Source organism: Platalea leucorodia (assembly GCF_965183815.1).
Source record: "Platalea leucorodia genome assembly, chromosome: 3".
Classification (NCBI taxonomy): Eukaryota; Metazoa; Chordata; class Aves; order Pelecaniformes; family Threskiornithidae; genus Platalea; species Platalea leucorodia.
Genome location: NC_138825.1, coordinates 22,460,047 through 22,487,315, shown reverse-complemented (window position 1 = coordinate 22,487,315; position 27,269 = coordinate 22,460,047). Strand labels below are relative to the sequence as shown.

General features: G+C 47.1%; 1 protein-coding gene across 2 annotated transcripts; it reads right to left on the bottom strand.

Annotated features, from left to right (window-relative positions):
• On the bottom strand, nucleotides 1-27,269 carry DUSP10 (dual specificity phosphatase 10). Of its 2 annotated transcripts, XM_082306880.1 has the most exons (5): nucleotides 27,167-27,269; nucleotides 24,714-25,559; nucleotides 17,099-17,176; nucleotides 5,618-5,995; nucleotides 1-2,261 (listed from the first exon to the last, which is right to left on the bottom strand). In XM_082306880.1, the coding sequence occupies exons 2-5, from the start codon at nucleotides 25,513-25,515 to the stop codon at nucleotides 1,996-1,998; spliced, it is 1,524 nt and encodes a 507-aa protein (XP_082163006.1). In that variant the 5' UTR covers nucleotides 25,516-25,559; nucleotides 27,167-27,269; the 3' UTR covers nucleotides 1-1,995. The 2 variants fall into 2 exon arrangements, with proteins under 2 accessions (XP_082163006.1, XP_082163007.1); XM_082306881.1 differs by lacking the exon at nucleotides 17,099-17,176.

Genomic DNA, 27,269 nt, shown 5'->3' with positions numbered 1-27,269 from the left:
TAAAGGGATAAGTTTCAAGAAAATATCTGTATAGTAACAACATTTTAAGTAGAATGTCCACAAAAATATACATGTCTAATGTGATTATACATAAGTTTTCTGACAGGTCCTGTTTTAAACTTGGTTCAGTCCATCTAGGTTTTTATCTAGGAAAAACCTTTGCTGCTACCAGACTTCCTGGGATATATCAGTTTGCACAACAGCATCATATGAGAAATGTTTTCTACCTCATTTTAGGTTCATACAAATAAACTTTAGCGTTGGTAACAGTCCAGAAGAGACCAGGTTATATCCTCTCATTAAAAAAAAAAGTAAATACAAACAAAGAAAGTAAAAGTCAGCCACCCAAGGGACACTGTCAGGCAGAAACATCAGCCCTACAATACACACCACACTTAACAGACACAGCTGGAAAAGGAGGGGGATGAAGGAAAGATGGGCAAGAGAGAGGGGAAAATCCCAGGAGGAGGATTCCCAGGAATTGTGGAACTGCTAAAGGAGTGGGCTATAGAGAGGCCAGGGAAAAGCACACGAGAAACCAACGTATTTCTAGAAACCGGACAATTTTATAACATAGAAAATAAGCTAATTGCAGGAAGATGAAAAGGAATCAGTGAAGAATGTTTATTTCTTATTTTTCCAAATGGCTACCGAGCTGTAGAAATAAGAAGTCTGTCCCAAAGAGCCCACCAACAGTGCTAATTCAGCTGAACAGCTCCAAAACTGATGTTCTTCCAGGAGAGAAAAATCCGGTTACAGAAACTGAAAGATGCAAGAGTACAATAGAAAATGAAGAAAACATGTTCCACCAGCAGAGGACAGGAATGAAACACTGAAGAGGAGATGCCAAACGAGATATCAGTTTTGTCAAAGGGAGATGTACACCGCAACAACAAACGCAAAAACAAAACAAACAGAACAAAAACCCATCCCATAGAAAGAAAATGGAAAATTGCTAAAGAAATAAAAGGACACACATTTTCCGAAAGATTTTTTGTTTTATAATCAAATTTTTTTACATAGACAATTGAAACACACTAATATTTTGTGCGAAAAATATTTTTAAATAAACTTTGCTCGTTCTCGACTTTTGTACATTCCGATATACATATGTAACAAGGTTTATGGCACTGTAACCAGGATCAAAATCATATAAAGGAACTAAATAATTGCTATCATTTATCCTTTCTGAACCAAGCCGGCTGCCGTTGCACTATTAGACTTTAAAAATTATCTTATTATTAGTGGGCAGCCAACTCTAATTGGTTTGAACACTCAAAACAAACCCCGAATTATTATTGCACAAGAAGCCAGTGAAGGCATATGGCATAGAATGATCAAAGTCCCTTACTGTTAAAACCTTACACCCCAAAATAGAAAAATAGAACTGGAACATGAAACACGCCAAATAAACTTTTTTTTCCTTCTTTAGTTTGAGTCAGGAGTGTGAAAAGTGCCTTGCAGCCTTTTTAAGCTGCTCCAATTTCCTTTGCATCGGTGAGCGTTTAGCTAGGTTATCTTTAGCAAAGCCTTTGCAGAACGAAGGCCCTTATGTTTCAGGGAGGTTTTTTTTCCTGTGTTGTTTTGGCTGTTTGTGTTTCATCTTCAACTTAGGTTTCTTCAGTCTATGAACCTGCACAGACTACTTAGCCATAAACTCTACAAGTAGCTGGAGAGGAGGGAAAAATAAAAAGAAAAAAAAGCCCAGTATTTCTTCTTCTTGTTTTGATTTTAAAAAGTACTCCATTTGCTCCGAAGCCTCCCTGCTCTGCTGGCGTCTGGGAAGGAAATCACAACAGCATCCCAAACACGGTGAAGTTCTTGGATCTCTTTAAAAACCTTTCCTTACAAAAAAAGGTTTTTATTCACAAAAAGTTTGCCACAAAACCCCCCTTGAAAGCTAAAAAGAAAAACCCACAACCCACCCATCACTGCCCCAAATCAGGTGAAGAACAGGTTAACCCCTTCATTGACCACCTCCTTGCAGCTTTGCCGTCACACGACAGTCTCTACGCCAATCAACTTTGGTGTGAGGATTCGTGGTGTAACACCGTTGTTTAGATCCTCTTCAAACTCCAGTAACTGCCCCATAAAGTTAAGGTTAGGGGAAATGATTGGTCGTTTGCCTTTTACAAATTTATAGGCATCCGTCATGGTCATGCGTGTGTGCTTCATTAAGTATGCGATAACTATGGTGGCAGATCGGGAGACACCAGCCTGGCAGTGGATGAGGAGACCTTTTCCACACTGATGAGCTTCCTCTGGAAATGAGAAAGACAGAAGTAAGTAAGATTTTTGCCAGTTTGTAAATTAGAAAAAGCTCAGTGCAACTAAGAGTAACTTAACGTGAAAAGTCCCTTTATTTGATTACCAGCACAGCAGCATCTCCTCCCCTTCCCCTCCAGCCCATCTTCCTTCGGAGTTTCAGTTACTGAATGCGAAACACACAGGCCCATCTAACGCTGAAAATACTCATGTTCACTTTTATCTCTTTATTAGACAAACTGCACATTGAGAGACACTGCTGCGCTGCTCACACGTGCTGCCAGGGAGCATTTATTTAGGAGTTCAAGGCCCATGATGAGGCAGTTCAGGGTCCATCTCCACCTCTCTCGCAACGCCACTGCACTATGTTGGCATCTCAACCTCCCTGTCTTTCAAAACAGGATATCACCTTTTCAAAAAAAAGGAATTTTCAGATTCAATTCATAACAATACATCTGTTTCAAAGCCTTATTCTTTGAGGTTTTTACAAAGCTACTCTTGAAATGAGCTTCAATGGGGCACTCTGCTGTGGTGTCTCTGCAAAAGCAGGAGCTGGATCCAGTTTATACCTCAGCAAGACTTCATCAGTAAGAGAGCTCAAATTCTGATTCCTCACTTCTTGCATATCAAGCTCTGTGTGTTGTGACTTGGTCACCTGCAGCAGTGTGAAAAAGGGATTTACCATCCCTGCCTCCGTGCGATTTGAGCACAGCTTTGCATTCTGCTGAACGCTACCCCTCCAGAGCTTCTCACTGGGAGCGGTGGCAAAAGGACAAGGTGGGGAGGGAAGGAAACGACAATCACACACACATGCTCTCCACCAAGATACATCACTTAGAGGGATGCGACCGGGGCAGGATTTAGGGAGGACAGAGCCCCTGGAACCTCATGCTAATAGGACACAAGAAAGAGGAGAGTCACTACTATACCATCCTCATCTCCCACAGCTTGCTTTGAAAACAGGAGATAAAACTTTCAACATGTGACACTTAACTTCATTCCATTTCTTCTGTTCTAATCCACAGGAGGAGCATGAATTTAGTTTACAAGCTTTGGCATGAATCCAACCCCACCAAGAACATGGTTCATCCTACCCCACATGTTCAACCTGTATTGTGAAAGCATAAATGAAGCCAACTTCCCTCTAGACATTTTTGCCAGTTAGTGTTTCAGAAAGCTGAAACTCTAACGCATTTTGACACACTTTCCCAGAGAGTTTTTGATGATTTCACTTCCTATGGCTTTAGTCTTAGCTAAACCTGGGTTTGGTTATGTTTTTCTCAAGACATATTTAAAGAAACATAACCCAATGATCTGCTGGTTAAACATTTCCAAATCTTCTTAAATGCAGTTTAAAGTTTACCCTGAGAAAGGGAAAGCTTTGACTAGTTACTTCCCCAGCTGGATAAATTTGCTACGGAGAAAAACTCTCAATGGAGAAGTATTTGTTTATTAAAAACAAAACCAGGCCCTCAAGCTGTAATTATTAAAAAGGAAAGTGAAATGGGTTTTGAAACACTTTCTAAACCTTTTCAGAGCAAGGCTGCTTTCTCTGCCCTTGGTAAGGTCATAAGCCAAACACTATCTTTTAGTGGTTTTGAGAGCTCTAATCCTGCAGTTCATAGGGATGCTGGGTGCAGAAATCTCCCTCCCACCCCCAAAGGGCCACAACAGAGCTTTGCAGTTTCTTTATGTAAGCTTAGCCTATTGCATCTCCCCATCTTGTTGAATTCAAAGTTTAAAGGTTTTACTGGATGTCTTGACCCAGCTTTTCTTCTCAAAGGATCAAAGCGAGGTTCCCTCTCCCCTGCCCTCAGAGAAGGCTTCCCTTCACCCAAAAAGGGGCGTTCACCTTCCCATGCACATAGTAATCAGCAGTTTGGGGAGCTGCCAGCACTACTGGTAGAGCTGGGGGTTGTGTTAGGAACACTAGGGAAAATTTGGTTTTAAGTAGAGATCCTTTGGTCCTCTACACTGTAGAGAACAAGCCCAGGGGCTCCTGGTAAAAGCTCTCAGGGGTAAGACTCAAGCTTTAATGCTGCACTCCACCTGAACTGCAGTGTAAGCAGTGATTTCCCTATTCACCTTCACTGAAGTAGCATGGCTCCAGACTGCATGCCTCAGTGCACAATGATCCCCTGCCAACCGAAACACAGCCGGACTAGGCTGACGAGCTGCCTGCTTCAGAGCAGAGAGCCCCTGCCCAGGCATACAGCCGGGGCAGATGGGCTCAGAAGAACATGCTGAGCTTGGACCTCCTGCCCTGGGACCCAGTCCTGGCTGAGCCCCAGAGCACCTCCACAGAGCCAGCACAAGTAGGCTTGAGTGTTAGGAGCTGTGTACCAACACTCTGACTCAAGGGCCATAAACACCCGTGGTTTGAGGGCAGGAAGGAGGATTGCTCTGCACCCACTTCGGCATGGGGTCAGCTAAGGACCTAAGCTGTGACACAAGCACAGAAGCAGACTTCCTTTGTCTAGTCTTCCACCATCGAGCCTGGATTGGCCCAGCCTCAGCACAAGAAAACAAAATTGTATGTCAGTAGTCTTCTCAGCATCTTTCAGAAAAACTCTCAGGACATGTACTTGTGCTGGGGAAGCACAAGTGGACATTCACGTGCTGATGTCCTCACTGACGAGCCTTGCTTAAAGAGGCCATTTGGCTTTAGCCTAGATGACCGGAGCTAGACGCACCCCTAAACTTGGCTGAAGGTTGTGCTGTGTGGGTCGTAGTGAGGTTTAAAGCAACGTGGGTAACATTGCTGGGTCATTTCTTCAGCAACCTCCTCAACAAGCTGCATGACTGTGGCTAACTCTTTCACAGAGCCTACAGGGTTTAGAGGCTTATTAATACAAGTTTTCGTCACAATCCATTCATCCACACATAAGACTCTGAAGTTATAAATCTAATGGTAGAACAAGTGAAGTGTGAAAGTTTGTCAGTTTTCTCATGAAATTAAGTTAGGAAAGACTCAGCCATCATTAAGAATAGTTACTATGAAAAATTGGCTGGAAGCCACTGTGGAAACTAGGAACGCAAAGGAATCAAGAAGAGGGGATGACAAAAGTCTCAGTTTTCTAGGGTTTCCTGAATTTGGAAGCCTGGAGGTAGGTATCACTATCAATGGATAAAAATTGTACCCCCGGGCTACTGAACTGGATGTGCCAGAGATGAGAATGAGTAGAAACATGAGGTGCTCAGCGTTTCTGACAACCTAAACAAAAGTAAATATGGCCTTACGCAGCCTTCAGGGTAGTTAGTGAAGCACAAAATTCACTCTAGATTTTTAGAGCAGGTAAAAAAAAAAAAAAAAAACAACAAAACAGGAGTATTTCCAGTCAAGGGTAATTACCAATGAACTCAAAAGCCTCTTCAAAATACTGCCTGAGATTCTGCTTGTTGCTGTCAGTGGCCGGGAGCCGCTTGTAGTTGAACATGCCTTTCTCGTAATGGTACAGGGGCAGGTGGGTGGTCACATTGATTACGTAGCCTATGTTCATCCTCTGCATTTTCTCCAAGTCCTGAGCATCGTGCTCGTTTCCGAGGAAGAGGAAGGGCAGGATGGGGGTGAGCTCAGCGTTCTCGATGTCTGGCGTGGTGGGGATGGACTGAGGTAGCGTGGGGGGCACAGCGGACGCGCCGCCCCCTCCTCCCCCCTCCGGGCACTCTTGCAGCTGGAGGGAGTTATCGCAGAGGTTTTCGTGGTTCTGCTTGAAACCGCTGAGTCCTCCTGGGAAGAGAGACCAAGCAGATATTTTGATTAGACACCCCAAGGTCAGTCATGCTTTGGACCCACCTTTCTTCAGAGCACATGCTGGGGCCAGCAGGACTGGAGCTGGCTCTATTGTCCCCACCACCACTGTTACAGTGGCCGACGCTGGGCACGGCTGCCAACGGCAAGGGTGGCATGAATCAGCGGCACGCATTGTCCTCCCCTCCACGAGGCTGACGGTGCCAAGGAACAGGCTCACAGACAAACACGCCTCTGTGCAACATCAGTGTGCTGGGGCTGCCTCACCTAAGAGCCTGTGGGAGGACACAAGGGGGGGGGTAAGACAAAAGGCAGTTTTCCCAGAAGGAAAACATCGCCAAAACTACAAGCAAATGGGCTAGCAGCACACCAAAGCAGAGCAGTGAGCCAGCTGGGACAGTCTTTTAGCTTTACCTGTCCAGAACACATTTGCTGGCTAGGAGCAGCCCTGCAGGGCATCCCCCCATCCAACACCCCCGAGGAGGGGCAGGTGCAGCTCACACCAGCATCGCTCCGGGGAATGGTACGCGCGTGTTTGTGCGGCCGAACGAAAGAAAACCTCTCCTTGTAACCTAACAGTGACTGCGGTGCTCACTTAACATGTGGCAAACAGTTCTCCTTTTTCTGCCCTGGTTGCCTGAAAATATCTAGCAAGAGTTATTTTTAGGATATTAATATGGATTGGGAAATGGATCTGAGGGGGGGAGGGAAAAGTAATTTTTTTTTTGGCTTGCGCCTCCCCTGGCTCTCCTGCACATTTTGCTGGCTTTTTTCAAGCAGCATTCCCCCCCCCCCCCCCCCCCCCCTTTTTTTTTTCTTCAGGAGGGCGGCTCTGCAGAACTGGAGCAAGAAAAGCAGACCTTCTTTCTACACCTCATTCGGCAATTACATCAGCCCCAGGCTCCGCACCTGCCCAGTTTCCATAGCGATTACACAAAGCACACAATGACATCAGCTGGCATGACATCAGCTCTTTGAGCGCAAACAATACAAGAAGAACTACTTTGTGTAGGGCCTTTGGTAGGAGGCAGCGTTCCTGGGAGCCGCTGATGTAATGCTAACAGGTGGCTCCTCCAAAAGAAAAAGGCGGAAAGAAGAGAAATGCAATGATATATCCCCCCCGCCTCGCCGGCAAAAGCGCACGTTTATGTTGTACCAGGATACTTGGAGTCATGCACCGCATCGAGACGGGCCAAGTGTTCAGACTCAATTGTACTTTGTTAAATGCAAGCCAAAAAAAAAAAAAAAAAAAAACACACACCAAAAGCCAACCCACAACCCAGGAAGGGGGAGAGCTATGCTGAAGTTACTAGAAAGAGCTACACTAGCCAAAATAAATGCTGAATGTCACCATCCTGCTAATGGGTGGGGTTTTTTGTCTTTTGGGGGTTGGTGTTTTTGGGTTTTTTTGTGTGGTTTTTTTTTGTTGTTTGTTTTTTTTTTTTTCTTTTTTTTTTTTTTTAAAAAAGAGGTTATTTGTCTTTTCCATGCTCTTTAACAGTGATCTGGCAAAGGAAAATTTTAAAAACAAGCAAAACATGCTGTCACACCAGCTCTGGATTAGATACAGCAAAGGGCTTCCACGCCTGCATCTCAAGTGCTGCAACTCCAAACGTCCACATGCCTGCCCACGGGGTGGGACCCACCCAGGGCCCATCTTGGTGCCGTATGCGATGGGCACAAGGTACCCAGACCAGGTCACAAAACAACCTCAGCCCCTCTAATACAAGTACCCTTTTTAATATCCAGACTTCTATTCTTCACATGCCACTAGTAACTCACTTTCCCAGAAATCCTTGAAGCTCCCACAAAACACAGAGTACTTCCCCCACCTCAAAAGCATATGCTTGTCTTCAGCTGTTTCTGCTGTTTACAGCACACAGAGCAAACAGATCTGCCTTAAAGATCTCTACTCATGAAGTTGTGATAACAAGGGAGCAGGACGGAAGGAAGAGCAAGGACAAAATCGGAGCTCAACTGCCAGCTGCACCACCTGGCCTTGACAGGGTCTGAAAAGTCTTCTCAGTCCACTCAAGAAAGCAAACAAGACTATGGTCCTCAAGCCAAAGATGTTTGAAGTCTCATCCAAACCGACAGCCCCAGCCTAGAGCCTGGGCCAAAGGGTAAGCCCTAACCCACATTTCCATCCTTTTGCACAGGCAAGCAATCCATTCAGCTTAAATATTGCTGTTTGAACAACAACAACCAGAGCATGCTGGGATTCCAAGAAAACTCCTGAAGAATAAGTTGCTTTAGCGACTTGAGTCAATGCTCATTTTCTACCTCTCCTGCAGCCTTCTGCAAGTAAGCAGAGGTAGGATCCCATTGCTTCATTGCTCAAGTGAGGACACACTGATGGTGTAGCAGACACCATCCTGCTTCACCAGCCACCTTGTAAAATACAGGGGAGCTGTAGAGAGCAAGCTCTTTCCTCACCACCCATGTCCTCCTTTTGGGGCCTCTGCCTGCCGTGTTGGCCAGAAAACACTATTAACTCCTGTTACCAACTCTTCCTCAGTGCGAGCTCTGGTCCAACAGATGAGAACAGGGAGGAGAGGACAAGAGACCATTACATTGTGCAGAGCTCCTTTGTTACCACTGTAGCCAGAAGAGAGCAAGAGGCACAGGGCAAAGCCCACCACTCCAGCAGGAACATCAGGCCAAAGGATGGGAAGGTGTTCCCAAATATGCCATGGGGAAGATACCCAAACAAGTGGAGAAGTGGAGTAGCCAAACATACAATAGCTTCACCCACAATGTCTTTCCTGACATTTGCCAGTGAAGAGGTCACCTTTCCTAATGTCAGCCTGCATCCCCCCTCTCCTTGTTCTCCTCCCATATGTGGGTAGGAAGTTAAAAAGTCAGTTCAAGCAATATTTAAAGCACCATACCCAAGCAACTCTCAGAGCAAACATCCCTGAAACAACATGTTACTGGGGAGAGAATTACTAACCTGAACTGGCTCAGACACGTGAGCAAGGGAGGACTGGACAAGAACACTGGTACCCGGAAAGGGTGCAGCAAGCTGCAGTCATGGACGGAAGCTGAACTCTAAAGCCAACAGCAGGAGCTTAGCTTGGATCTGCACTGCCAGATGAGTCATGCAGGTCCCAAAACAGGATCCAGACACCTCACGAGTGCTGTTCCCTTAATCCACTTCCACTACCCCCATGCTCAGCACACATGAACCTTGCTTCTAGCTGACTCATGAGGCACCAGTGAAATTTAAGTGGAGCTCACGCATGCATAATGCTCAGGTTTTTCTACAGTTTGACATTACTTCCCAAAAAAGGTCCAAGCAAAGTTCATTATGACCAGTCGGAAAGAGTCAGAGGAATGGACTTTCCACATGAAGGTAAATACAATGTACAGGGTATTCAGGTGCAAGTCTTCATGCACTGGGGGAGAGGAGGTGGGAGAGAAGAGGTAGGAGAGAAGAGGCTAACACATAGCTACTGCAAGCCTGGTCTAAGAACTGATTCATTAAAATCAGCAAGGACCAAGACATATCACTGCTACTGACAGCAACTCCAGATCACGAGGAAGCTCAAGGCATGGATGCAGAGACTCCACTCATGATTGTAACAGAAGCTGCTTTGTGGCTGAAGCTGCTCAAGCCTTCCCAAACCTGTGGCATGAAGGAAGAGTTACAGAGGGCAGTAACAGGGAGCATGGAGGAGAAGCACAACCTGTCAGAAGCCTCTCACTAGCACAAAAGCAAGCTGCATTTTAAAGGCAGCTTTTCAACTGTTATTTGCTATATGCAAAAAACCTTCATCATATACAGGCAGCCTAAGCAGAGAGACAATATAATCTATCCACCAGGAAAGACCATTAGCATGCATAGCAGTGAAGTTTGAATGACAGCCATGAAGACTAGACTCAGCTGTGTAGCCACCTTCAGTGACAAACCAAAATGCCAGCAGCTAGATAAGCCACCAATGTTCACTTCTACAGAACGTCATGCTTGTAACCCGTCTCTTCTAGCTTTAAACAAACCACGTAGCTTTAATAACCAAAGTACGGCAAAAAGCCTGAACCACCCAGCCAGTTTGACACAGCCCACGCAGAGATGTGGAGAACATCAAGTGCTTTTGTGCACACTCTGCTCCAAAACAGCTGCTGGGCAGGCTTTCAGAGGGGACTGAACCTACACAAATCGGAATGAAGATGGACATGCAAGGATGCCCAGCACATTGGGGAACCCAAGGTATTTCTTCCACAAGGAAATGAATCAATGAAGCAGGACCCTTCACAGCAGCCAGCCTTGCCCGCTATCCAGTGGAACACAACAGAAGATGGAGTGCTCTTGCTCACCACTGATGCTGGAGCCAGATTTTTTGCAGTTATCACTGCATGACATCTTCCAGCATGCTGCCCTGCCAGAACAGTTAGTGAGTGACAACAGACTTTGGATTGTCCAAGACCTCAAAACTTTTCGGAAGTCTCAAGTCAGCACCGTACATGCTCCAGCTATTCATACTTGTTTGTTCAAGTTCTTTGCAGCCATCTGCCCATAAACATCTCGCTTAATGCTCCTCAAAATCCCCCACCGAGCAGCGCCTGGGCAGCAGCTGCACACAGATTTCCCAGCTTCGAAGCCACCCAGGAGCCCAGGGCTTGCACCAGCGCGAGGCCAGGTGAGCAGCTGGACAGGAGCCAGAGCAGCTCTGAACAAATGAAAAAAAAAAAAAAAAAGACAAGCAGCACAGTGCTTGCATAAATATCATGCCAAACATGGCATCTGTCATTTGCCATCAGAAGAGGGCAAATATGATGCAAAACAGGCACAAAAGGTATGGCAGGAACTAGGCAACCAGCTTTTACAAGGGACCATGACCTTGCAATAGAAACAGTCATCTTCAAAGAAAGCAAGAAAAACAAACCTTATCTGCACACATTTTATACAAGTGATTTTTTTTTTTTTTTTTCCAAAAGAAGGTTGAGAATTGAAGTACAAGCAGTACAGTAACACCTGCCCTCCTTCTCTGTGTCTTCTTTGGCACCTCTTTCAACCATCACTGCTGTTCTGTGGCTGTGTGACTATATACAAACTAGGATGTGGGTTTACAATATGTTTTGGTAGATTTGCAATACGTTTCCTATCTGGAAACAGGCTCTTACCCCACAGCAAAGGGAGTAAGTGACCTTGTTCCCCCTATAGTGAGAGAGCTTATAGAGAGGCAGTTACCATGAAGTACCCTCACCATAAAGCAATACCTTTGCATTACCTCATCGGCATAGCTATACTTTGTTCTGAGTGTGGCAGGTACTGGGTGTTCCCACTACGATTACAAACAGGAACATATTTTTATACATGACAGACTGCAGATGCAGTATCCACATTTAGACAGAACACGTGGTCCCGGGAGACAAACAGACCTTTTATATAGCTTTCAAAGCTGTCCAGGCAGATTTCTGGATCCGCTCATCCTCGATTACAATACCACAAAGCCATCTCAAAAAAAAATAAAACCAACACGCACATGCACAGGCGCAACAAGAGCCGAAATCCTAGGACAACGTGAAGTATCAGCAAAGGAGAAGTTCTGTCTGTAACTTCCCCTACTCTCGAGTTGCTGGGCTCTCGTGGGGGAAGCAGCAGAAAATGCAACAATACTGGGGTTCTGGCCACCAAGAGCTTCCCTCACTCAGGAACGAAGCCAAGTTTTAGAATACCCTCTCAGCATGTGCCCTGTCAGTACAGACACAGCAAACCAAGTCCCTGTGGCTGTGTTTGAGTGTGTTTAAGGTCAAAATGTTACAGCTATCACTGGGGCACAGGATGGAGATATCCAGACAATTGGTGTATATCTGTTTAAGATGACGCTTTGAATTTGTGCAAGTACAGCCTGTTCCTTTAAACCTGTGACCTCATTTATTTACATTACTGCAGAAAAGCACTGCCAGAAGCAACAGCTGATGACAGTCTCATGTATTTTTCCACTAAGACAACAATTAAACTGCTCCTGTGTTATTAATGAACAGCTGACTTCGTGTCAAGTTGATTCAAAGTGGAGGATGCCTCAAGGTTAAGCAAATGTGACTCTGGCATGTAAAAATAGCGGCCAGGTACTGCCAGCTGCTTCACCCACCTGGTGCTGCACCCCTTCCCCACCCAGGCAGGAGGGTCAGGGCCCCGGGGCCACCCCCGTGCCATGCCGCCAGCGGTGCCTGTAGGTCCTGCTTCAGGGTGGCACGCTGCTGCTGAGCCACCACCACTTTAGTGCCGGTGTTGCAGGCTGCTCCTGTACCACAGCAGGGCACTCTGTGGACTGTGGCACCATGCTCGAGTGAGATGCACTTACCTTTGAGCACTGCGCTTGCTTATCTTTTTTCCTTAGCGTCACGTATTCCTCCCCTTTGGCTCAGGCTACAGTCCCCACTGGCTTCAGCGGGTAGGTAGCATCACTTTCCTGTGTTGGTCCCTTCACACAACAGGTTTACAGAGGGCTGAAGCTGTCCGAGCTCATTTGGAGGCAGCAGCTTGTCCCCAGGTTACAGGTCTACAGCAGGAGTGCTTTCCCACGCAAGGGGAATCAGCAAGCTCCAGCACAGAGGCACTCCAAGGGACACCACTCCCCATCCGACACAGGTTCGCTTTTAGCGGCAAATCCATCACAGCTTGCTTGCTTTTATGTAGGAAAAAAGAAGCTGTACAGGTTGAAGCAGAATTCAGCCAGTATAGGCCAAATCCACTCCCAGGATGTGGACAGCCACCCAGACCATCTCTTCATACCACCGACCAAACCAGCCATGTCTGCAGAGGTTTATGGCTGTGCACAAAGGACCTTGTATCTCGGCCATAACCAAACCAAAGGCCCACTACCTTATCTCCAGCACCACCAAATGACACGGAAAGGGTAAAAGCAGGAGAAAAGCCCCTAACTCTCCACATTTCTTCTGCAGTACTCCCTTAGCGTCAAGCAGGGCTAAGCCTACTGGGTACTGAAGGCACTAGCAGGGAGGACAGGGAGGCACTGGGGGTGCACCCATAGAGCACCAGAGCTAAAAGCCCCTTGCAGTGGAAGATCTAGCCATCACACTTACCCACAGCTGTTGCTGGCACCATTTTAGCCATAGCAAAGATGGTTCACGGTGCTTATCATTCTCTGTTCATCCTGAGATACTGAAAGAAGGGATGCCCAAATTTCCTAAACAACCCGAGACAGCAGGTTTCTTTGTCCAAGCAGGGCTCCGCTTGCTGCGGCAAAGAACTGTGCGTCCCACACCTCTTCCAGAGGAACAGGGCTATTCCAAGCAGGTGACTGTAGGAGTGCTCCTACTCTCCAAGACAGATGTCCTTCTCCTCACCACAGCTGCTGCTGAGCAGCGCTCAGGGCTTGCCCTCACTGCTGTAGGAAGCGCAACACGGTTCAAGATGTCGTATTTGGCCCATGCAGCCGGAAGCTGAGATGAGAAGGGCAACTCCCTTCTGTCAAAAGGGGTGTGGACATATCAGACCATACTCACCCAGGTGACATTAGGAGTTGCTCCTTTGATTTCAAGGAAATTGTGGTTTGGTTTTGTTTGTTTGTTTTTAAAACACTGAAGGGAGATTTATGTGAGGTCAAGCCTACAACAGAGGGGAGCCCATCCCTTTGCAGTACAAGGAGACCACAGTGACACCAGGACTGCTTTACACATTACCATTCCTGCTCTTAAAGAAGGCGGGGGAAATAAAAAAAAAATATGCATCCTTTTACAACATTTAGCTCAACAACCCATGCTGTCTCCCTATTTTCTAAAATCAAAGGCATAATTGAAAGTTTTTCTACTTCTATTGCTACCAGCAAGTAGAATAGGTCTGACTTTCCAGTCCTGCAAGCATATTTCTCACCTGTCCGCAGGAGGTTCAAAAGACCCATCGCAGGGGTTCTTTCCCTGTCACCCACGCGGCATTCAGCATCAGCCTTGCCGCAAAAGATTAAGCTTTAAACAAACATAAAAAAGTAAAAGTAAACATAGTTCACAAAGAACAGCTTCCAACTTGATACACTCAATCTAATCTAGTCTCTCCCTCTAATCGAGCTGCCAACGGCACTTCAAAAAAAAAAAAAGGCAAAACCCTGCATTCCAGAGAACTTGCAAGGTCAGGTTTTTTTCCATGTGGGAACTATCCTGAGAGGTCAGTTTGTACACAAATTCTGGCCTAGAGGAGTTACAAGCACATCCTTGACACAACCGCTTTGAGGTCCCTTTAGAAGTCAAGAGTGTGACATCAGATAAAGAGGAAAGGTTTCCCCTCAGCATCGAGGTACGTGCACGTGCGTTTGCATGTTATTTCTAATTTCATCTCTCTACCACTCACGCCCCTTGATGCGGCACATCCTCTCCCACCGGCCTTTGCAGTCCCTGGTCTCATCTGCTTTTTTTGTACTTTGTCACCAGGCACAGTGCAGCCGGCTGCCCTAGGGACAGGACCCTGGGAGGCAGGGGGCAGGTCACTGAAAGCCCCTTCCCCTGCCAGACTGTGCCAGAGATGCTGGCTCTGCCCAGCTCCACTCTCGGCTCCTCCTGCTGTCAACCACACTGTCACCCCCAATGCCTACCACAGCTCAACACATGCTTCTTTCCACCATCAGCTCTCACCCCTTTGCTTTTCTTCTTCTGAGGACCACTAGATCATCCAAAGTAGTTCCAATTAGAAATGAACAATAGTTGTTTTTTTAGGTGTTTGGGGTTTTTTTGTTTGTTTGTTTTGGGTTTGGTTTTTTGTTTTTGTTTTTTTTAAAAACCTGCCACTAGGGAACCTTTCTTGGTACTTCAGTTTGCGATTTCTTTTTTTGTCTTAAACTTAGTTTTACCTTATACCCTAAGTTTTGGGCCCAGGCCACCCATGCAAATCCCACACGTCCCTTCCCTACCTTACTCACCAGCTTTTCCAAGAGATGCTGCTAACTTCTGGACTACTTGCCAGCTTGTCCAGAAGCCTCTGTGAATACTTCTGGTCCACGTTTCTGAATTCAAGACAGTGGTTCCAGCTTGTAACTGTAAATCCCCCTATGCTGAGTGAGTGCACAGTTTGCTCATTTGAAAAGAAAAAAAAGTATTCACAGGAAAATACGCCACATGACAACATCCTTCAAAGCACTGAGTTATCCTTGGGGAGCACTCAGGAAGGTGAAAGAAGAAAAAGCCTGCTCTCAATTTTGGTACAAGGATTAAGCTACACAATAATGTAATTAGGAACAAGACAAGAAAACCCACATCCCAAACACACTACGGTGATGATTCTGCAGCGACAGACGAGGATTGGACTTACCCTCCCCGGAGAGCAAGCATTTATAGCAGAAACTCAAAATTAGACACATTACAACTTCTCATAGCAAAAGTATGCATTCCCGTGGGGATGTAGGCTAACATGAAGTCCAATTAAATAATCACTGGAAATGTCAGCGTAAACCCTGAAGGAATACATACTTCTACTGTGAAACGCTCCCACTGGAAATCATATTAACAAAAAGGTCATCAAGAAATGCTAAAGCTATGTACAAAGGAGGCAGGGGGGAGGGAACAGAAACTATTTTAATGCAATAAAGATACCACAAATGGCTTTATATTGACCAACAGCTACAAGTCTGTTTTCACAGACAGAGGTAGAGCAGACCAGATTTGCCCAAAACACCAGGTTTGGTTTGGCTTTTTTTAACCTATTACCAATTCTCTCCCTGCCCATGACCACGTGCATCCCTCAAGCGACTGGTCCGCTTGGCCTGGAGACAGCCAGCGGCCGGTGTGATCGCACACCAGCGCGGTGCAGAGGGCTCTGGCTCAGCATGTCTGAAGAGGGTGAAGGGTGCAGGCACTGTGTCAGACAGCTGTAATCCTGGATGCGTAGGAGTGGACATTTCTGTTTAATTCACATGTTTTAGAGAACACTGACATTTTCATGGTTCAGCCGTCCATTTATTCACTTTACCCTTTTAAGGGCAACCTCTTCAAGACAGCTTCTTTCTAATGACAGAGCAGGCTGCTTTGTTTCTCCCAGGGATGAACACAGGCTCTTTTCCAGTCCAAATGACTGCTCCTCCACATCAGAAACACCAGCAACATTTGCATTAATATGAAAGGAAAACAGGGTGCTGATATACCACACCAGCATTTGGGAGTGCCATCCATTCCTGCTGGATCTAAACTCTTTTTAAAGCCAGAAGGCTAGAAATAATAATAATATCTGGCTCTGATTTGACACTTTCCAGAAAAGTATATTCAAAGCACAGGAAGAAAACCCAGAGAAAATGAAGGGTGCTGTCCTGACATATCCCAGTGCCATGCTGTCCAAAAATAAAAGCAGCAAACTACTGGAACTAGCATGGTGCAAGCCAGCCCCCACACTGCCACAAACTTCAGGGCCAGCCCTGCCAGTCCTTAAATCCCAGTCCTAATGGTCAGGGAGGCAAGGCTTGACCCTACAAATCCCAAAGGGCAAGAGAAAGTTGACCCAGTTTGCATCCATATGCTCCAGAGTCAAGGGAAGAAGAAAGAAGGAGGAGAGGGAGATTCACAGAATCCAGAGCTAAATAGCAATTAAACAAGCAATCTCTTCAGCCAGATCTAAACCAACCCAGGTCTCCTTGTCTCCCCAGGTGAGTTAACATTAACATTTCCCAGGAAGCATAAGCACTGTGTTATCCCTCAGAGATGTCATGCTGTCAAACAGGACTAACACAAACACCTATGAACCTAAGAATAACCTCATGTTAAACAATCACATTAAGTGGTTTTGTACCTAAAATATGCCTGCAAATTCTAAGCGGCAGCAAAAGGCTTATTCTTGGTTTCTGTCATCTGAGCAGACAGACTCCCATTATCTTAGCAGAGACCAAGAAGAATTAGAGCCCATTGCCAACACAGTACAGGTCAACTGCTCTAACAACAGTTTTTGCTTTAAAACATTACTGGTCAACTGCTTACATACAGCTTAATATCACACTTTGGCATAATAAACTGGAGACAACCAATTTGCCTGAAGCTTGCAAGTTATCTTCTTTTTTCCAAATCTCTAAGCCATTGTAAAAAAAAAAAAGTATAATAATTCACGTGTGGGCAAGGAGTAACATTTGTTCTTCTTTTTATTACCTTTAATTAGAAGCGGTTCTTCTCTGTTGCAGCGAATCAAGTGGGAATTAACCCAGTCACGCTGTAGGCTTTCTAAAGCTAGAACATAGTAAAAGAGTTGGAACCAACATGTTCATATCACTTTTTTTTTTTTTAATTTATTTTTTCCGATTTCCTCCTTCAAAGCCATCATCTTGGAAACACAGTGACACATACATGCAAAGCAGCATCTAACCCTAGTGGGAGCAGTGGCTCCCAAGCCCTCCTGACCATGGACCGCGTTCCTGTACCCCCAGCAGAAGGTGATGACAGATTTATAGTCACCCCAACTGCGCTAACCCAGACCCCTCCGGTGGGGACAGCCCAGTGCAGGGACACGTGAGCTGACTGGAGCCCAGCCAAGGGAGTGGTGGGTGTAGGTGAGCTAGACAAGGCAGCAATCAGAGCCTCATTCCTTCAGGACACGAGGGACTAGGTGGCACTCAGACCTACAAGGTCCTGGTTGCTCCCCACAGACTTGCTGGCTCAGGTCTCTCGGCACACACTTCCCTGGGACATGCTCTTAGGGGCACCACTAAAAACAAGTGCCAGGAGACCATAAGCTTGTGCCCCTTCTGGATCTTGGTCTCTTCACTGGGAGTGGAGCTTTCCTTTAGAAAGGAGGTAACCTGCTCACCCAAGCAGAGAAAGACATGAAAACGAACCTTGAATTTTTAAAAGAATAAAAATCCCCCAAAGGCAAATGAGAGCCTACAGTTTATCACTTTAGCAAAGACGTACTTTCAAGGGAGGAGGGGAAGGGGGTGCTTGCAAGCCTTTGTCCAACTCTCTGCAACAGGCAGCTGCGTTGTTCCAGGGCACCACTGTGACGGTGGATGAACCTGGGTCAGCCGCGCTTACCACTGACGGCAACAAGAGGGATGAGCTCAGTGTTGCAAACAGCGCAGAGGACAGAAAAAGAAAACCCAGACAGATTAAAATGAGTTGTCCAAGGCCTCACAGCAAGTCTGTTGTGTGTGCTTAGTCACAGAGCAGGAGAATAACCATTGCACGGCCTTGGCCAGAGCTCTCCTGGCACCAAGACTGCCCTGCTATCTAGGCACAAGAGTTATCCCTCTAGCCAGATTACACCTTTTCTGCACCACACGGAAGAGACACTTATTCCTCCCATCTCCCCCCTCCTCTCCCTCTAGCCCTAAAATGCTGCTGTACAGGTCCATTACCAAGTCAGTGACTGCCTTCTGGAGGAACACGTGCTCCTGGGGAACCAACATCTTTCAGAGCAGGGCAGGACATACCAAAACCAACCTCCAGTGGGCTGAGATGCTTCCAGACATGACGTTGCCTTAATCATAGATATTAATTGAAGCAAAGAGTTTCCTGTACTAAAAAGTTACAAGGCATTAAAAAAAACAAAACAAAAAACCAGCCCACAGCTTCACTACTGAAGCATCGATTGGCCACGCCACACAGAAACCACGAGCACCCCAGGACTTTTCCAGCTGCAGAAATAACCCCGCTGAACCCCTCCACGCCTCCTGCTCGCAGCAGCAGCTCTCCCCTGTTCCACCTCCACACAGGGTGCATTGAGAGGCACAGCCAGGACCAGCGGCTGAAGCCAAAGGCACTGGTGCGTGTCAGCTTTACCACCATAACCATCAACACTCATTGGATCAAGACCAGGTGAAAGGCAGCCACCTGAAAGACCCACCAGCTGAAGCAAGTGCAATGCTTGACACAGCACCTTTATCCAGCCTTCTCCCAACAGGACTCTGCCAGCTCTGACTTTTAGGGGAGGAGGGGAAAGGTGACATCCATGATATGCACCACTCTTCTTTCAGACCCGGCTTACCAAACACCTTTGTGATAACAAGAACCTCAAAAAAAGTTTAACTTTTACAGTACAGAGGTGTTTAAAACAAACTGAAGACAGATTCAGGGGAGTACCTAGAAACAAAGCTCCAGGCAAACAACTGCTTGTGATAATTCAGGTCAGCCTTGTGATTTCTGTAGCCAGCAATCTCCCAACCCACCAGAGACTTCCCAACAAGGCCAAGGATCCACGCATAATCTTATCTTATGTGCAAAGGGACAATGCATTAGGTCATCTTCATAGATTACCACAATCTATTTCTTTAAACAGCGTGACTTCTATAGCCCTGCAAGCCCATACTGAATATTTGAGAAATATTTCCCTCCTGGTTGGCTGGTAAACATGCAAACCAGACAAATGTTAAGACTCTGCATGCTGCTCCTATTTATGGCATTTCTTCACTTCAGAATTGCTTGCATAAATAAAAAAACTAGTTATAATGTGCCTTTTCACAGAGTAAAGAGAGTCATAGCCTACAGACAAGTGGCTGATCCCCCACTTCAAATGCACCGTAAAGCCAAGGTAATCTCACTAAAAACTTGTGTGCTCTTAAGTGTAGTAAAAACATAGGCTGCTACTTTAGAAGGAAAACAACCCATGTACAAGCCCTAAAAAAAAAGAAAAAAGTCTATCTGTATTAGTTAACATCCAGACACCACTCAAACCTCAAATACAGCTACTCTTCCACCCTGAGCCTCTCAAAAAGGCTGTGCTCACCTTAGGAATAAAAAGCCAGGAGACACACCAACAAGTAACTCTATAAAGATTTTTACTAGTAGAGAGTCTTGCCTCCAACAGGGTAAGGGCAGCACATGAGGCATTCAGCTAATTATAACCCAACATCTACCCATCAGGAACATTGCAGGGGATGTCCCCCCAGTTTAAACAGAGCTGGAGGCAGATTTTTCTTTACAAGCATCAGAGATATTTGCCTAATGTAACAGTTTGCTTCTTGATTCTTAGTTTGGTTTCCAAGGGTATGAGAAGCTGGAAAGCTAAAAAAAAAAAAAAAAAAAAAAAAAAAAATCTCCTTCCGGTTCCTTTCTTTCCAAGACAGTGTCATTGCTCTCTCCCCCCCAAGGACAGTTAAAACGTGACAGGCACTGTGCAAGCCAGCACTTTGAACTCTCAGATGCCATCATCTGAGGGGAAATGCTACGCTTTCCACTACTGTTGAATAGGCAAAGTTTAGAGGTACGCTCCTCTGCAGAAGCATCCCCTCCAAGTACAGAAAAGACTGTGGTCTGCAACCACACCATTACCCCAATTTATCTATATGCAAAAGGTATAGACACACACAACCAATTGTCAAGTGTTATGGCCAATAAGATTATCTATTCCAGCGGAGAAAGGGATACTTTCTTAAGCTGCCGCAATCAGAGTCTGAAAACCAAAGATGAAATCTCAGCCCTAACAGAGCCAACAGAAGTTTTTTCTCCAATGACTGATGGGGCCAGATTTCCTCTGCAGCCCAGAGGGAACACACTTTAGTCTTAAACACACTGGATGCTTCACACGCATTACTTCACGCTTAAAAATACACATTTCCCTATTACAACTATGACCTAATAACTATTCAGCAGAGATCTCTGGTGGAAATAAGTGCCAGGCACGTGTTTTGTTGGGTCAACTGGATCTGTTGACCATTGCGTCAAGTTTTACTCTCAAATACACTTCTGCAGTGTAATCCAATTAGGTTTAAAGTAACATCGGCACTGTTAAATTATATAACTAATAATAATACTTAATAACGTATTTGCAACATATTACGACCAGGTCAGGTATTTCAAAGGCAGCTGACCATACCATTTTACACGAACATGGAACAACATAAACTAGGTACTTATTCCTTTTATAGGTGTCTCGGTCCCTCTGTAGTTGTTTCAGCTTTGCTGATATGCGACTTCAGTGTGGTAAGAGGTCTGAAGCTATTCTTAGACCATAGCAGAAAGCATGAAGTGGTTTGTTGGCAGATCTTATACTCCCCACTATAATGAGAGCAAGTCACTTCATTTATTTCCCTGTTAGATGAGCAATGAGAAGACTGAAAGCCAGAGCATAAAAAAGCTCAGACCAGGAACAAGAACAGAGAAGCAACCAGTTTTTATCACCACCAGCCGGTTCCTTCCCCATCCCCCTTGCCAGTCCAGCCATCAGTTTACAGCACACAGAGGGGGGGAAAAAAGAAAAAAGGATTATTCGCCAAATTACGTTTTGCACCTCTGCTTTTGAATTTGACGTTTCCCTGCAGTCAAACACAGAAGCCTTTTAAAACTAAACACAAGACTTCAGTGGGTTCACAAGGCTCTCGCTGCTGGGGCTGCAAGGGAGAGGAGGAAGGGCAGGATGAAGACAATACCGCTAGACACCGGCCAGGGAGACAAAGACAACTCCTCTTGTGTTAAAAGCTTTTGAAACGTATTGGCACAGATGCTTCAATTTTTCATTTTTGTTTCATTTGTAGATTTAATTTAACTCGGAAAAAGAGATGCTCAACTCCAAACCTAAACATTTTCTTCTGGGTAAAATAATACTTTTCATCTGAATGCAAATGAAATTCCCACTTCTTATTTTTAGGTTCCAGTAGCAAACTCGAGCACACAAACCCCCAAGATGCCAGGCCACTTTCGCTATGAGCTGAGGTGCTCAGGGAAGGCAGAGGTGCCTCGCCGTTGGGTTTGCAGGAGAGAAAGGGGCACAACCCCACCAAGGAGAGCCAGGGCTGCTGAGCCAGCCCGGGGCCACACCACCACACTCTCCCTCCCCAAAAAGCAACAGCTTTGCCATCCAGAAAAAGGGAAGCCTTTAGGTTTCAGTAAGCATGCAATACCATAGTCTAGTACGAAGGTGTGTGGGTGCAGGGGTGAAACATGACTTCTTCCTATTTTGTATACAAACAGACTGAGTAGCAGCTTCAGCCCTGACAGCTTAGGCTGCTAGAGCCCATGTAGCAGCACTGTGAAGTACGCGATTCTTTTTCTTTTTTTCCTTTTTGTAAAAATAGGGGGTTTATGACTGTCTCAAGTGCTGGTGTGCCTTGTGAACAAAGAAATAAGCAAATCTCTGCTTCTAAAGTTTAAATCAAAATTATGCAAATATTATATTTATGACAAAAACAATGCTTTGTGTTAAAGGAAGTAGCAAAGAGAGGCATGGATAGGAAGGGAAGAACAGAGGTCTTAAAATTCCCCCATACCACAGCATACATAAAGCCCCAATGCTCTCATCACAGTGCTAGTTTATATATTAGTCTGCTACATTAAAAATAAATCAGGCCACCTCTTTTTAACTTGAGCCTAATAAGGTGCCCCATACGTACATTTATCTATAGATCACAGCTTGGCCTTTGGAAACAGCACAGAGTTGATCTGCTGCTTAAAAAGACTCGGGCACCTAAAACCTAAATACAGGCAGGGCCACGTTGCTACCCCAGCGCGCTGTAAGCCAAAGCTGTAACTCAACCCTCAGCTTTGCCGATCAGATTCGCCCCACAACGCGACACCACGCCACGAAAACGGCAACGGGGCCGCGGGCTGACAGGCAGCACCAAACATGGAGAAGGTGGCACCGGATCAGGGGGGCATAAACTTGGACGGCCAGGCTAGCAACCAGTGTTTGCAAACACAACATGGGGGATCAGATGGGCCAGCAATAAATTAGGACCGGATTGCAGCGAGCAAGAGAAATCTCTCGAAATAACAAACGGAGGCAAAGAGGGCTCCCCAGCTACCCCCGGTTTCATTTCGGTGCCTGAACCCAGGGGCATGCGTGTGCCAGCTCCCGGGCTGCTGAAGCATGATGGAAAAAACGCTATCTGACAAGTGAAACTAAATAACGAGCGCTTCCAGCACCACTCCTCTGGCTCGGAAACTTAACCACAGCCTTCCTAAATGCTGCTTTACTGTATACTCAATGCCATTCGACCCCAGTTTGAGCCCCATTTCAAAGGAGGGGAGGGGAGTTAAGGTGGTGGGGGAGATGCTCGCTCCACGCTTCCCCAGGTGTGGTCTGCTCTGGCCCAGCCCATCACTACATCCGAAAAGCAAAGGATTTGGGCTTCCTCTGTCTTCTAGCACGCTTCCAGATCTGTCAGCAGAACAGTTTGGGGAGAGGATTTCTGCTAAGCAGGTCTTCGAGGCAGATTTCTCAGTGGTTGAAAACCAGAAACGGCCCAAGCAATCCCACAAGCACTCAGTTAAACCCAGCGCAGTACCCAGGGGCAGCAACCAGCATTGGAAGGTGGGAGAAGGGGCTGCCCACAACCTGCCCACAGGACCCGACAGCTCGGTGCTGCCCAGCTACAGCTCTGTGGCTCCATCTCATCCAGGGCCTCTTACTTCAGGTACTGAAAAACAGCTAGATTGAGGTCCACAGGAGTTTCAGTGTTTTCAGAGGAACACAGAGGAAAGACGCCTTCAGTATCACAGTTTTCTAAGGATAGGAAGGCTTGAAGACTACAACCACGTATCTGGTTGTAAGAGCTGCACAATAGAATGACTACTACCAGGAACACAGGACTTCAGCAGTAACCTCATCCTCCAAAGCACCTCTTTTTTTTTTTTTTTTTTTAAAGCAAATGAAGGGGACCGTCATGACCTGACAGACTCAATGAAAGCATACTGGGAACCTGTAGCAAGTGTCAAAGTAAAGCCAGCATGACCATACACTTGCTGGGAGGAAGAAGAAAGTTCACTGCAATTTTAAGCTTCTACAGGATACACCCACAGAGGAATATCTCACAGGACCCTTCGCTCCTATAAAGCTCTGAAACTAAACAGTTTACCCCCTTTCCTCTATCAGCCCAATACATTTTCCTGCCACATTGTGCAGGTTAGAAGTAGTAAGCTGTACAGAAAAATTAAGTTAAATACATACAGTATGAGCTAAGCAACAAATCCTTCCATGGTTTCTCAGTGCCACAACCAGACTGTACCAACCATGCCTCTGAATAGCATAAACACCCAGGGGAAGGGGAAAGGAGATTCAATCTAGAGGGCAGCATTGTTATAAATAGGAGCTACAGAATCAAGTGAAGAAAGGGAAGTGTCCTTGGGTGCTGCCTTAATTGGTGGGGCTCATTTCCCCCAGACCATTAAGGGATAAACCAAACACCACATTAAAACTGGAGCCTTTACAAGAAAGCCATATATGTATATAAGCATGCATACATTCAGACACAACGCTTTCAGATCACTTTTTGGATGAAGTATCTCCCTCTGTCCATTATTCTGACCCCATACCACCAAAACAAAGCTTAACTGCTCCTCAGGTTTTGCTGACTGGTCCATGATGCAATGCCTCAGACCAACTAGCCTCCCTCATCTTTCCTCCTCCCTTCTTCCACTCTCCCACTGCCCATATCCAGTTTTATACAGACTAAAATAAGGCTGCTAAGTAAAGGTCAGTCTGATGAGCTAAAAGAGAAGCATACCCTCCTGGACCTCTGCCCCTTGGGCTATAAATACTCAGAGCAAACACTGGGGGAAATTCTTTGTCTGGACAGACAGACACCAGGAAGCGTGCTTCCTCCTCCTTCCAGTTCCCACCCTCTCCGCTACTCAAGGACAACAGTCAGAGAAAAGCAAGCATCTCCACACTATGTTCATGGAAGGCATTTGCTTTGCCATCGGTGACTCAAGGCACACAGGCCCTCCTAGAAATAAACAATTGCTTTGAAAGTTCAACCATCAGCAAGGCTGACAGCAGAATACATGCACTGCAAAGCAAACCATGAGGTTACATCTGGGCAAAGAGAAGGATTACCTTTTAGGACTAGGGGTTCCTTGCCTTCTCGCTTGAGTGACTCCAGCACTATGTGGAGTGGCTGGGAAGGCATTACTCTGCTTGGCTCATTGGTATTCTCATCATAAACTATGATTTCTTTGGAAAAGATCCTCTTGAAGGAGTCCTTGCCTTCCCGGCAGGAGATCAAGTCCAAGACGGTGATCTTGCCCTGCTGGAGCCTTCTCCGGCTGATCTTGTCAGAACAGTTAATGTGGACAGCCCCTTGGATGTGGCTCTTATTATACTCCATGAACGGCCTGCAGTCAATGATGACAGGCCCTTGGTTCTGTTGGTGGCTCTTGCTACATTTGGTCATCTTCTTCGCCAGATCATTGGGGTAAATGATTTTGATGCTAGCGAGCTGCTTGGTGCTGCCTGAGACAGGGCTCCCCACTCCGCCCAGTGGGCTCAAGCTGCCGGTGTTCTCATTGCTGTTGACCATTTGGTTGGCAGGGCAGGCGGTGGAGGCTCCGGCGTTGGCGCTGCTGGTGCTCGCTTGAGTTTGGGCCTGAGTGTCCTTGTCGTACGTTGCCACAGTGCAGCAACTGGCACTGCTGCATCCACAACTCAGGGAGCGTGCAGAGCCGTTAGATGAGGGCATATACGTGAGATTAGCAGTCTTTAGGGACACGACAGCTGCGCTGAGCAGACTGGAGTGGCTCTCACCGGCAGAAGAGGCAGATTCAAGATAGCTAGAGTCTAAACAAAGGTTGAGATCCTGAGGTCTCACTGGCCTCGAAAGTGCCACTACTACCCTGTCGTCTAAAGGAGATGGAGGCATGAGGAGGCTGAGCACTAGCAAGTTAGGAAGAACTCAAGATCACCCTGCAAAAGAAAAAAAGGGAGGGGGAAAGGGAAGAAGAAAAAGGTGATGAAAACAGGTCATGAAATGACATAAGCCCACAGATATGACAACTCACTTTGCTAACACCCATTACCCATGGGTAACAACCCCTTCTGACAGTTATCAGCGCACAGTAGTTGCTAAAGAACCTTTTCCAATCCTGCAGCAAATACTTCAGCTATCTGCATGTGTGCACATGGCACGCAGAATACATGCGACTAGCCTGGACTGTGCAGCTACACCCCGGAGGAGGCATTTGTCTCCATGCAGATGGTGCTGAGCTATTCTGAAACCCCAGGCTGCAAGGCATGCAACTGATAATGACAGAGAGGCACATTCTCTTGTTCCCGTTGCTTACTGCAAGGGAAGCAACTACTGGGCTGACTCTACTGCTGGGAGGAACGCACAGGAGCTGAATGTGTCACTGGTGATATGCAACTTTTCCAGCAAGCTAGAATAAAACGAGCTTGTGAATAAATTCCCCAAGACAGTTACAAACTCGAACACATAAAGCTCAACAAAAAACACCCACGAGAAGACAGAAAAATTACGTTCTGGAGATCTTTACAAAAAGTAAGCGTGTGCCTTGCGCTTCCATCCCCCGTTTGAGAGGCGAATCCAGTCCCAGTTAAGCCCCCAGTCCGGGGCCCGGGAAGGCTGCTGTTCTTCAGCAGTCCCAGAGCAGGAGTCCCCTCCACCCCAGCACATTTCACAGCTTCTAGAAAGAGGGGTCCCCCTCCACCCCGGCCAAGGTCACAGCCTGCCCAGCCTTTGGCTTACCACTTGCTAAGAGACAGGACACTTAGAAACTGCCCCTTTCCACTCGGGAGGGAAGGAAAACACGAGCGCAACCACCTAAGAAAGCGCAGACAGTGCCTCCCCTTCCCCAGCAACTTTCGGAGCAGCTGCGGCTCTCGCTGGAAAGCGGCAACTTCGCCAACTCCACCGAACCCCCAAAGCGGAGCGAGCGCTGGCGGCGCGGGTCCCGCCTCCCCATCCAGCCCTGCACCGGGCCCCTCGGCAAGCGGCACGGAGATGCCCCGTCCCGAACGGCGAGACCTCCTCCCGGGCCGCCCCGCAAGACGCTTCCCCCCCCGCCTCAAGAGCCACCGGAGCAAAGCCGCCGGCCCCTCCGGGGCAAGGAAAGGTGCGGCGACCCGCTCGCCCGGGGCCGGCGGCGGTCCGGGGGCCGGGGGGAGCGGCCCCGGCTGGCCCGAGAGGTTTTCCAACCTCCTCTCGTTTTCCCAAACCTCCCCTCGCCCTCTCCGCTGTTTAGGGAAAGGATAACCAAGCCCCGAGCGCCTTCGCCTGAGGCAACTGAAAACAGCCCTAAACGAACGGGGGAGAGAACCCAGCCCCCGTCGCTAGGGTCGGGGGAAACAGGAGGGAAGCGCAAGAGAAGCGGGAGGCTGAAGTTTTACCCCCCGAGCGCCAGGACGCGGGGCCGCCGCCGCCGCCCTCGCCGCGGGCCGGGCCGGTGCTCCCCGCCGCGGCAGCCGTGCCCCGGCTCCCGCAGCCCCCGGCCCCGCGTCCCGGGGGGGAGTGGGGTGAAGGCTCCCGGCTCCCCGCCCGTCCCGCACGCACTCACCGGCGCGGCGCGCTCCGGCCCGGTGCGTCGCGGCCCCCGCTGCGCCTCGCGCCCGCTGCCCCGCGCGCCGCCCGCCCCGCGTCCCGCGCGCGCTGCCCGCACC

Excerpts from the sequence above, each read along its gene's own strand:
- DUSP10 (XM_082306880.1), bottom strand. The coding sequence starts at position 25,515 with ATGCCTCCATCTCCTTTAGACGACAGGGTAGTAGTGGCACTTTCGAGG. Across the intron at positions 17,177-24,713 it reads GGAACCCCTAGTCCTAAAAG|CTTTAGAAAGCCTACAGCGT; the intron begins GTAATCCTTCTC and ends ACTATGTTCTAG. Across the intron at positions 5,996-17,098 it reads AGAACCGCTTCTAATTAAAG|GAGGACTCAGCGGTTTCAAG; the intron begins GTAATAAAAAGA and ends CTCTCTTCCCAG.